Source organism: Pipra filicauda, unplaced genomic scaffold (assembly GCF_003945595.2).
Source record: "Pipra filicauda isolate LSUMZ 115617 unplaced genomic scaffold, ASM394559v2 scaffold69_size3009148_pilon, whole genome shotgun sequence".
Lineage (NCBI taxonomy): Eukaryota > Metazoa > Chordata > Aves > Passeriformes > Pipridae > Pipra > Pipra filicauda.
The window spans coordinates 616164-629087 of NW_024104864.1; the positions used below are offsets into that span (position 1 = coordinate 616164).

General features: G+C 42.9%; 1 protein-coding gene across 1 annotated transcript; it reads right to left on the minus strand.

Moving 5' to 3' along the window:
- Positions 1-2823: 2823 nt before the first annotated feature.
- Positions 2824-5290, minus strand: LOC113992715 (cytochrome c oxidase copper chaperone). Its single transcript, XM_027730302.2, has 3 exons — positions 5064-5290; positions 3410-3520; positions 2824-3037 (listed from the first exon to the last, which is right to left on the minus strand). Exons 1-2 carry the CDS (start codon positions 5180-5182, stop codon positions 3436-3438), a joined length of 204 nt encoding a protein of 67 aa, XP_027586103.2. The 5' UTR covers positions 5183-5290; the 3' UTR covers positions 2824-3037; positions 3410-3435.
- Positions 5291-12924: the final 7634 nt, after the last annotated feature.

Genomic DNA, 12924 nt, shown 5'->3' on the forward strand with positions numbered 1-12924 from the left:
ACACACTAGAGATTAATTTACGTGGGTTTAGACCCAGTTTTTTAAAAGGAAGATTTGTAAAGTCATTGAGCCACCAAGGCTCAAATCTTTCTTTCTCCTTTGACAGTTGCCATGGCCATACAGATCATTTTCACACCACTTTGAGTTTTCCACACAGCAACAGTTACAAAACCTCTTATTGCCAAACAGACATTTTATGTTCATGCCTTGTCTTGAATTAGAATATATGCCTTTCATCCAGGGATGCTGGTTCATCCAAGAGGAGTGTCCAAAAAGCCAATACTGATTCAATGGGAAAGCCACACAAGTATTAAAAGGGAGATACCAAAGTCAAAACAATTTGGAATCAAGACAGCAAGTGCATAGAAAACACCTGAGCAGCATTAAGACCTTCCCTGGAAGAAGACACATAAACACTATTAACAAAATGACTCTGTGAAGAAGAAAAATAGACATGTCAAGCATTTCAGCACTGAAATGGGCAGTGTGTAAATAGGTACTCCACTGATTTCCCCACTTAAAATTAATTCAATCAGTAGCAGTATTTAGCTGCAAGCGATGATGCAACCCAGATGCAGCCTGCACTATATTTGGCAAATAAATCCTCTGTCCTTGAGAACCACACAACACAGAGATTATCAGTCCCAAATCTCACAGCAGCTGAATGACTGGCTATTTTGCCCATCCTCAGGAAGTGTACAGATTCACTACAGATCCCATAAGCTGAAAACTAGTTCGATCGCCTGTGCTGATGACACTAAGACCTTGGGTGGCATAAAGTCAGAGAGGGCATAATCAGACATCTCCTTTTTGATGTATTATATATTGCATAGCTGGTACTAGTCTGCAGAACTGTTACTTACACACTAGTAAACCCTGTAGCTCCAAAATACACGCGTTCAATTTACAGCTGTTGGGAAAGGTCTCAAGCCTGCTCCAGACAAGCTCACAGTGAGTCGCAAAGGTTGAAAGATGGTATGTACTGTATCTAGTTGTACTGCTATATAGTTTAGTCAAGTTTCCTACTACTGTCATGTTTCACACCCTCACAGGTACACCAAACACGCTGTGCAGGGCAGTGCTTGTCACCAGCACTGTTGGTAAGTAGTAACACAGGGACAGTAACTCCCACTCCTTGAATCGAGCCCTGAATCCACTCCATAGGAATACTGTTGTAAGAAATGAAGCCACTCAGCAAGAAATGTGATTTGACTGAGGTTTTTCCATTGTTGCTTTAAATATAGATTTGTCCAGTATCCTTTCTGTACCTGCTGCACACAGGTACGTCAGCATCCCACTCATCATCTTCCTTCCAAAAATTTTCTAAAATACCTACCATGCTTTGACCCTCATGGAGGCCCAGACATCCCATTTCTTACATTTACAGAATTTGTGTAAAATTGTGCAGGAGTCCATTTTTTTCTTTTCTTGACCTGATATAAACAGCATTCCCATTCTCACTTGACCGCTGCCCTGCTCTATTCTGCGGCACCATTTTCACAGTTTACCCAGACTGGACATGCCACCACAAAGCTAGTGCTCATGCACCTTTTAACATTCTCCTCAGTTTAAGCTCTGACATGCAATGGTTGAACAATAAATGACCTTATTCAAGTTTCTACCTCAGGACAACAATAAACACCAAGAGAAGCACCAGGTCCTGCTGCTCAGACAGCTACAGTGCCGCAGGCAGCTTTGAATGCTTTCTGCCAGAGCTACACCTGTGTCCCTTCTCTGAGGCTGAGAGCCAACATGGGCACAACTCTTGCCTCGGGACAGGACCTTCACAAAACATTCCTGGAGGCGAGTCTAAACTCTCCTCATGCAACTTGTGAGTCTCAGCAGGGGCAGCACCAAACTTCACATACTAAATATTCAAGGCCTATTCACTGCTAGCTCAGGATATGCAGGACGCAGCTGGCAGAGAAACAACGACAGTGGTGGGTGATTGCACCCACCCCTCCAGCAGGATCAAAGCCAAGACAAGAATCAAGACAAAGCACAGAACTTGTATCTTCAGTTTCTGAAGAGAAAACTCATCAGGAGAGGAAGTAATTAGTGATACTGCCTTCAGCAGTCAAATCATCACAGGAAGGACAACAATGGTAGGGTTGCACAATCGCATAGTATGAAGCCAAAAGTCACATATGTGTAACAAGCTACCAACTGCACCTTTTTAGTTTCTAGATTGTAAGAAGAAATCAAAGGCCACAACTACCCTCCCACTGTCATGCCACAGAGGTGAAAAAAGAAGCCAGAAAACAAAAGCCCATGCATAAAAAAAAAAAAAGCTTTTCTTCCAGGCAAGTGACCTGTACATACAAGTCACTTGCAGTGACAGGGAGCAGTCCTCTGCTCCCTTTCCCTTGAAGAACTACCAGCTCAGGTGAGTTTGATATGGGAAATACTTAATTTTTCATTATAAAGAGTGAAGTTTGCACCCTTGGGTAAAGCTATTAAAAAAAACATTGGACGAATTCTAACGGAAAAACAAATATAGTTTTGACTGTGAGGAAAGTTCATTTTGTAAGACTGTGGTCATCTTTGTACAAACATAGTTACAACTACTGTCACAAACTGCATTACAAGCTTCAGCATGACTTTGCTGAAAGTAGTAAGATAGCAGTGTTACTGGCACAATTTCACAATTTCCATCAGTGGGAAAACCCACCAAAGTCCTCTCTGTTCAACCACACCACCACAATGTTCTTATGTTAATGATCAAGGCAAGCCTTTCTCATTCTCTCATTTCCTGCAGCACACTGTTTTCAATAAGGAGAGCACTGTCATTTCTTTATGTAAAAAGAAACAGAAGTCAAGAACGTTGGTCATTTTCAGACTTTTATTAACAGGAAAAAATATATTTTCTATAGCAGAGGTCAAGAGTTAACAGTGGAAAAGCTTCAGACGTGATGCATGGTCTATCATTAGAGATTCTTTATAAATAGATGCTTTGTTTATATTTGTTCTTTGAAGTAACTTGCAGAAATAATTTATTTTGCAGCTTTCCAGAATGAAGTCACACCACAGACATCATCTAGAAGAGAGGAAACACAACTTCACAAAACATGGATTTCCACTCGATATTGAGGGATAGTTCAGCAATCAACAAAAAAACCCCAGCACAAACCCACAATACCCGACCCCCACACTGCCCCAGCATCAGAAAGCTAAATTGAGGTTCGGATCTATTAGAAGACAACAGAGGCAGCACCATTCTCTACTGCCAAAGACTTCACCACCCTCACAAAGAGAGCAGTGCTTACTCTAGCGTCAGTGAGGATTACTCTGCCCTCCCTCTCTTAAGGATGACATCTTTACCATCACAAACAGTACTCTGGGCCTTCCAGTGGCAGCAGATGAGGTGCCAGGGCTCTTCAGAGGCAGAGGTCCTGAAGGATGTACTCACCACAATCACACTCCTGGTCATCTCACTCATATTTTGAAGCCCAGAGCTCTCATACACTCTTTGTGAGCTTCAATTAGGTGCCCACAATTTTCTTCCCCCTTCTCAATGATGCTGCAAAAGAAAAAGATTTCCAAGGTTCAGCAACAAAATGTTTACTTACTGTTAGTCAAAGCCATAGAATTTACCCCACAAATCTGTTGGGGACAATCAAAAATCCCTATTAGGCTCCAGAGATCTTTTTGTCCATCCTGTCCAGGATAGCGCTGTTTTGGAAAGTATAAAACTATCTTAAAAAGTTACCCAAGTCTGGAGCTGTGCACTTAAAACTCTGATAATAGGTGTTACAGAATTTCCTATTAACAGCTAGGGTCTATTCTGGGCAGGTCTAGATGGGGATTTGTTATACAACACAAGGCTGTCACATCACTTCATTATGTGTGCTGAGCTTGTCAGTAACCACTTTCAAATCACTCAGCAGGGAAGCAACAAAATTTCTCCAGTAAGAAACAACACAGTAAATGATGAGCTGAGCAGTAAATGATGTTTTAGTTCAACTTCAGTTGGTATTCAGGGAACCTGAAGCAGACAAAAAACACCTATCCAGCTACTGTTTATTTATGGCATATGGTAACTTTTGATGTTACTCATCCCTCCAAGTAAGAGCCTACCATCGTTGGTACATCATGTATACCACAAAAGCACTTCAGACTTGCTTTTTGATTGACTGGCAGAGCACTTCCTGATCCCAGAGATGGAGATCCCACTGCTCTGCAGAGTGCTGATCACAGGTCTGATCAACTCTCATCTGCCACTTTATGCTACTCTTGCCGACAAAGGAAGAAACTACCAAATGGTGAATAACTAAAATACCTGATTTTCTTAATCTTTAATTTTCTTCTTGGGTTTTATTACAATGAGCATGGACATGTCTGCTGCTTGCCCAAGGCGACTCATCTGACCAGAAACATGCATCCTTACCACCCTTTTCTGAGAGGGCCCTGGATTCACCTTCACCCTACCATGTAAGTAGACATGCACCCCTAACTTTAGCAAAAATACCATGTTCAGTATTATGTCACCTGCTGAACACCATCTATATCACCTGTGAGGTAAAAATGCCCCAAAACCCTCCAACTTGGTCACCAGATTAAAGTTCTTAAAACTTTAAAGATTCACTGCCATAGACAAAGGAGCTCCATTTTGCGGGTGCACTTCACGCTATTTGACAGGTCCTATGATCGTGACTAAGCCTGTAATTACAAATGCAGCTATAAACGCCACTGCCAAATTTTGCACTTCCGTGTGAAATGTCACCCTCTGAGACCTAAAAAACAAAGCATTTTGCTTTGTTTAAAACAGAACATAATTTATATTCAACTGAGCAATAAAGACGTTACCACCTGCTGGTGCTTGTTGCTTCGGTCAGTCAACAGCAGCGAAAATTTACCAGCATCATTAAAAGCTGATCTCCGAAACCTGTTTTAAACCGGGGCTACGAGACATTAACCTCTTCAATTCCAAACTATCCTTTTAAGGCATTTTCTCCACCTCCTCTCCCGCACTGTCCCTCCTCCCTGGGATGCTCCTGCACCAGTGTGCTGGCTAGGCAGGGCTCCCAAATCCACCCTCCCCGCGGAGCCCGGGCCAGGCTCACCAGGCGTCCCGCGCCTTCTTGGTCTCGGGGCAGGCACAGCAGGGCTTCAGCGGCTTCTTGTCCCCCCGCGCCTCCTCCGCGCCCTTGCTGTCGCAGCTGGCGGCGGCGACCGTCGACATGGCGGGCGGCTCCGGCACCCTCGGCCTGCGGGGAGATCGGGGCAGTGCCGGCCGCCAGGGACCCGCTGGTTCCGGGAAACCTTCCGCGCCGCCCGCCCCTTCCCGGCCCGCGGCGTGATGGGAGATGGAGTTCGGAGCCCTCCTCCCGCCCCTCCCTGGTCCCTAGGCCGTCACCCCTGTGGCGACACACACCGACAGGTCCAAAGTGACAGTCTGCAGGGACACTCGGTACTGAACGAGCCAGAAAGAACGGGGAAGGGGGGGAGGACAGCAGGGTGACAAATGGTCTCAGCGGCCGAGTGGACCCGGCACCCGCTGCAGTCTTAGCAAGAGCAGCAAGGGACAGGATTAGGACTTTGGTTCTGCCAGCGCCAGGCTCCACGGTGAAAGCTGTGGCCAGCCACCTAAGACTCTTTTTTCCCATTCAATCAGTGGGGAAAACAGAGGCTCAGTTCTTTGTGGTGTTGTCTGCAAAAGTTGGATTTGTTACCTGGTGTGCAACAAGCCAATAACTTTTGCTTTGCAAATCAGTTGATTATAAATTATGTTCTCTTTAAAATAAAGAAAAATGCTTTGTTTTTTAGGTGTCAGAGGATGACATTTCTCATGGAAGTGCAAAATTTGACAGTGACTTTTATAGCTGCATTTGTAATTACAGGCTTAGTTACGATCATAGGACCTATCAAATAGCATGAATGTAAAAGAATACACACTTGAGAGAGATACTTATTTCAGAGTTGTGCAAGCCTGGGTGCTCAGTGGAATTCCACAAATCAAGCACACCAACTATCAAAACTTTTTACTGTTTATACATTTTGGCAAACAAAGGAATTAATGTTCATTGGCTATAAGTTACATAGTTTTCTTATTAATTAACAATCCATCTTCTGTTGGTTAATGATTCTCTCGCTTCTCACGCTAATTAGTCCGCATGCCCAGTCTTTCTCTTCTTTTGGGTCAATGAGTTTCTCGGTTCAGTGTCCCAGTGCAGATGTCCCATAAATTCTGCATTCTTTATGTCCACTATCAGTGTGCACCCTTTTCCCCCAAGATTGTTAACATCCCCCTAGGTCTGAGATCATTAAGCATGTAAGCCCTAAACTTTAACAAGGCAATTCTAACAACAAGTAATTTGTTTTTTCTAACACTTGTTATCACAGCTTGCTTGTTAGCTGCTGTTTCACAACAGCATCTCCCTTCTGTTGATTAGGCTTGAAAGTACACAAAGATGAAACATCAAAGAACATCCTTTCTTATGGAAATTTTTACATATTCCACATTTTGCAACAGCCGGAGTGAAGAACACGTAGCAACGCAGGTACAGCACACATGAGCACAGTCATCACCACTGGGAACATTCATGTTGCTGTTTTGTGGCTGGGGGCCAGCCAGGCTGGTCCCTGGCATTGTTGCCAAATGGGGAATATGTAAAATTATCTTAAGAAATTATGGTTTTTGATGTTTGATCTTTGTACACTTTCAAGCTTACATAACAAGAAAGGAGATTTAATCTGTGAAACCAATAGCATCTAACAATCTATAAGTGATGTCCAAGTGTTAAAAAGATAAATTACTTGTTGGTAGAATTGCCTTGTTAAGGTTTAGGGCTTGACATGCTTCAATGATCTCAGACCTAGGGGGATGTTAACAAAGATTGGGAAGAAGGATGTACCACTGATTGTGGACACAAAAAATGAAGAATTTACAGGCCACAAGGACATCTGGTAGAACTCACAAAATAAGGAAGAAACTAATAGAGTCAACTCAGCAACTGTGCTGAAATCAGCTCCAATTGGGTAAAAGGTAATTCCAGCAGAGGCAGTTCATGACCACCAACTTATGGACCACTGACCCAAAAAACGCACCCACTCAAAAGAAGTGAAAGACTGAGCATGTGGACTAATTAGCATGAGAAGTGAGACAATCATTAACCAATACTAATTAACAAGAGAACTATGTAACTTGTAGCCAATGAACATTGATTCCTTTGTTTGCTAAAATGTGCAAACAGCAAAAAGTTTTGATAGTTGGTGTGCATGTGGAATTCCACTGAGCACCCAGGCTTGCACAACTCTGAAATAAATAATAAATGTCTCACTCAAGCGTGTAATCGTTGGCTTGTTGCACACTGCGTAATGAATCTGATTTTTGTGGACAGCAGCATGGGCAATAAACGAAAAGATACAGAGCTGCTTTTCCTCTATAGCTTGGTGCAAACCTTGCATCGGCAGCCACTCTCACCTTCCAGGTCTCTGTCACATACAGGCCACAGCTTGGTTCTTTGGCCACAGCGTGTCAATTCCTATGCTACACTTTTCCCTGCCACCAGCCCTCGTGATGACTAGTGATAAAGGGACATTCTACAGAGGTAATGTGGGAAGGGCAGGGCACTAGTGGATGTGATACTGCTGAGACCTTGAAAGGGGAAAAGAAGAATATGCCCATTGGGATGCAGCTGCTGTGCCTTTTAATGGGGTGTAGCAAGAGTCAAAGAACTGGCAGTTTATATCATGTACTAAGGGGATCTAAAATTGTAGGAACACTGTCAAGAACATTTGGAGTGGTAGAAAACCTGTGTTTTGTGTATTTAATTAGACTTTTAGAATGAGGTTTTTACATTTGGGACAGATTATCCCATACTTGTCAATCACAGAGGTATTTATTCTGATCTATGATGAAAAGTAAATAGCAGTAGTGCCTAATAAAACAGGTTACATGTTCCCAGTCTCAGCAAAAACAGGGAGCTCAAAATACCTGCTAGGGATCTGAATACTCCACTCAGGTATAAGATTGAAAATGGTCCTGCCCTATACAAGGCATGAAGTATCAAGCAACCCTATTGTTTTCAAGAGCCCTGGGCAAGACAGAATTATGTCATTTTCAGTATTTACCCTTCCAATAAGTCAGGTCAGAAGTGAGATCATTCTCTGTTGAGATATTTTACTCTTCTGTTTCTCTAGATCACCAAGGTGAATGCCACCACCACTGACTTGTGCTACCTGAATGAGTAAATGACAGGAGAGGATTCTTTTTTGATCCCCTCATTCTCACAAAGAGAGATGAGAAGTAGAACCTATCTCTTCCAGAAGTCGAAAGCTCCACAGTTTCATCACATGGGTAGATAAGGCTCTCCTGTTTTCACCCTTGAGGCACCTCTGACACCCTGACAATGTGACTTCTCCAAACGCAGGCTCCTGAGGAGAGAGCCAGTGTGCTGCCATCCTTCCTCTGGAATGGTGTCATGTAACACTCACTCGACCTAATCAGCCACCTACTTAATTATCCACGGATCTCAGCTCAGTAGCCTGTTCCCCGCTATCCTAGTTGGCTGGGAAGGTTGTCCAGGTGACCTGTGCCCACACAGCCTCCTGGTTAAACACACATGATGGGAGGCCATGCAGCCAGGAATGATGAACTGAAAGATATACAGGATGCATTTGTTGACCAGAATATGATTTTTCCAAATCCACACAAACATGCTGCAAGGTATGAGCCGACATTGAAACACCTATCAAAACCAAACATCAGCTCTCCAAAGCAGTGCCTTGTTCCTAGTTTTTAAAACATATTAAGCATGTTTTCCTTTCAAATTAACTAGTTTTGTCTTTTCTTCCTAAAGCTTTATCTGCTGGCCACTGCCCAAAGACCTAGATAGAACTGGCGATAGCAACACAAACTCTGAGGGAAAGCCTGTGATAAAACCTCAAAGTCTGCAATTGAACAGTATCTTTTATTTAACATCTTCTATTAAAAAAAAAAAAAAAGTTTGAAAGACACTGATTTGGCCTGCAGAAACCAGGAAAAGACCAAACAAAACATACAGTTTATACTCTTGCCTGTTACAGAATAACAAGGGCAGAGGAAGGTTAAAATTTAGTCCTCTTGAGAGACAACTTCAAATGGGTTTGCACAAAGGTTTGACCTGTGAAGACTAAACATCTCTGCAAGCAGCACTCCACTCTTCCAAATAGATTAAGGAGGAACACTGCTATTTTGGCTGTGCTCCCTGCATCGTAATAGTTTGTAACAGAATTGCCCTGGAAAAGGGAATCATTTCTTTTTGGGATGAGAGGGCAGCGGCTGAGAGAGGAGAAGGAAGGGATGTGCCATTAAAGCATACTTAACACATTTTGATACTGACTGCACCAATTTGGAGTGCAGTGCAGAGAGGAGATCACAGCCATTTCTCTTCTGACATTACATTGTGCATAAGAATTGATTGTTAACTTGGTGCTTTCTGTTTTCCATTTTTCCTCTGCCTGCTGACAGTGGCAGAAGAATTATGTCAGAGAGTTATGTGTCAGAATGAACAGATTTATCTCTTCCAGATTTATCAGTGCCAGTCAAAGAGGAATAGCTAAGGGCAGGCTACTGAGATGAGACTGCTGGAAAACTGTCAGATCCAGTACCCTGGAGGGGAGATTCAATGAAAATCTCAGTCTCTGAAAGAGATAATGAGAAAAGACCCTCCCTCAATCTGCCATGTAATTTGGCAGCCTGGTGCCACATGTGAGAGTACAAGGACATCAGGTAGCACTGGACATTTACAGCTCTGGATTTAGAGGACTAATGGGTGAAATAGGGGGGAGACAGCACAGTTGTCATGGGTTTCCAAATTATTTCCCCTGTACAGCCCTTTATCAGAATTGAAGAACATCACTGCAAGTCATTCCCGTTGGCTTCTTGTGTCTTCAGTTTCAGCCCACTAAAAGAATGGTTGTCAAAAATAAAAGTACTTGTCTGTTAGAGAGACTCAAACGGACCGGCTTTTCAAGGAACCTCAAAAATGTATTTACATTCATTGTTACTACTAGGTAGGGTAAGCCCCTGTCGATGTCAGTTGAAAGTAACAGTCTGGGGTAGTCTGGGGTTTTCCAGATTTCCCACACTTCCGATAGACATGATAGAAGGTAAATTAAGCTGTGAAAAATTTGTATGGTGAAACTGAGCTGAAGGTATTTTGGTATTTTCCATGTAGTGCCTATTCTGGGAACCACTATCATCTTGAAAAAAGAAACTTATTCAATATGATCTAGAGAAATATTTTTGTCTTTGACTCGGTATAAACATGAGACAGCCACTGCTCCAGCAGCCCAGTGAACCGTACGCGGTGTTTGATTGTCAAAGAAGTTGCCTGTGTTTTAGGTCAATGCTTAGATTATGTGAAAAAAAAGGACTTCAAACCTCTGAGCAAGATGACTTGTCAGGGCCCTGTTGCCTCTTATATTAACTGCCCAAGTACAGGACAGAGTTTCTCTTTTTGATCAGAGTTGCAGACCTGCAACTACCAAATGCTACCAGCTCAGCAGTGTGACCAGAGAGAGAATGAATGCTAGGATAGAAGGACTTTTGCTCTTGTCTAGTACAACGGAAGAGACTCTAAGCTTCAAATTCCGTCTTTAGGTAAAGGCAAGGGGTTCACTGGGCTAAAATCACCTCAAGAGGCAATGTGCCAGTCCCTCCCCAGACTGAAGAGGCCAATCCCATGTTTCAGGACTATGGCATGAATTCTGTATGCAGGGATTCTGTACCACAGGACTGAACCATCCCCTCCTGAGAGACCACCTTGGAAGGTAGTATGGAGAAAGTCTCCCTCCACACTGGCAAGCAAGCCCTTAGAGAAACAAGAGCAGAATCAAGATTACTTTTAAGGCCTTTCTGTCTCTTTGAATGCCCTACAAGCTAGTACTGCAACAGAGCATCTCTTGCCAGAAATTCAGCCAAATCTTCAGAGCATCAGAGTCTAGAGGTGGAAGGTAGTTTGCAAGATTGCAGTCACTTTCCACTTAAAATAAGAACTGCTGTCTCTGACATTGCCGGACTCAGCCCACAGCATCCCAGAAATTCTGGGGTCTCATGCTGGGACCAGGACTCTGGCCTAGCCCTCCACAGTTAAGAGGAAAGTGACCCTCCTACAGGCTTTGGTATAAACTTAGAGGATATTAATGCCTTTCTCACATTGTTTCCTGCACAGCTCTCCTCAGTTTGTGCTAAGATTACGACTATCATCATTTTCATGTTATGCTCCTTCTTGTCACTGTCCATTGAAAGCATATCCAAACATACAACTAAAGACTAGGAATTTGCCATGCATGCAACACTGCAAAATCCAGATCAGCAAATTCAGTGTGCAACCTCCCTGGTAACACAGGAAAAGAAGGAAGCTGGCATTTTGTACCATGCCTCAAAGTAACCTGCCTGTTCCACATGCACTGCAAGCAGGAACTACGAGCCTTTAGACACTGGACATGGACATACAGAAGCTCTTCCAAAATGCAGATATGCAGCAGCTGATGTTGGATGTGCACTGCAGGCCTGGTCAGGCTTACTTCAGTGCTTGCTGGCATGACTGATCAGCTGCTCCATTTTGTGGAGGGAACACCCGTGAAAATTCAAGCATTCTGGAATAAATCCCATTGCACAGACTGGTGGGAAGGAAAGGTCAAGTGTTTGCACTCCAATGGCTGCATGTGTTACCAACACAACAAAAGAGCATGGCTGAAGAAGACAACTGTGTATTTTCTGACAGTCTCTACATTTAGTAACTCAGAAAACTCTAACCTGCATTTGGGAAATAACATCACTAATCCTCCACTAATCCTCCACATGAATCTGCAAAGGTCTGTCCCTATATCGCAGTCAGACTCTCTGTTTTCAGGTAAAAATCAGAAAAAAAGTAGCCCAGGATTAAAAGTCCTTAGGCATAAAGCAGACATACTCTAATCAGCCAGGGTAAATTTTGCTACAGATTTTTTTCCTGCATTGCAGTTAACCAAGGTAGCTGCCTATATAGTTCTTTCCAAAGAGGAAACCTCTTCCATTCTCACTTCTCATGACTTGAAAGAGTAAGACTTCCACATGTCCACAAAAAGACCTATATGAATTGTCAGAACTGATCAGAATCAGACAGCTGAGCCACTGTTAATATGTACCACCACATCCGTGCAAAGATGATCTCCACTTAGTCACCCCACAAAAATCAAATGCTGCCTAAGGTCTGTGCTTACACACCACAGGAAACCTCATTTAGAACCCAAGCCCACTTGCCTGTGTATTGAAGAAAAACATCTCGTAGTTCTGTAAAATCCTCCATAATACAAACTTCTAACCTTGATCAGTTCTGCTGCAAAACAGGCAGTGTTCTGCAACTCTTGTGCATGGTGTTAAACTGTCAATCAACTGAGAAGCAGCAATACTGTAGGTCCACTTCTCTTCCAGTGCACACATTCCATTAGTCCTTTTTTTCCCCTAAGTGTTGCTGCTGTTAAAAATTTCATTCTGCTTGGTGGGATGCCATTTTAATGCCTGTATCAGTGACAAATCTTGTTTGAATCTATCCAAGTCTCTCATGATCTAATTTTATGAAATGTGAAGCTCCACTATAGAAAATAGTTTAACATTCTCAATGAACTGCGGGAGCTAACTGGAAGTTGGGAAGGAATCGTTAGTATTTACAAATACATGAGTCATTCCATATTTGAGATGTCACTGATTGCAGCTTCATGCTTCTATGTACTCACATTCCAGAACCTCACTCCTTTTAAATATTGCATCAAGACATATGCTGTGCAGTGCTGCAAGTTGCTTGTAAAGAGCTGCAACATCACACATCTTCTGAATCCATTTAGACTCCCCACAGCTGTTTTTCACAAAGTTATTAAATAATGCAGAAAATTCATTCACTTTCAAGCCATTTCTTTGACATCAGTCATCACACTAGGTTTCAATTTTGAACACCTAAT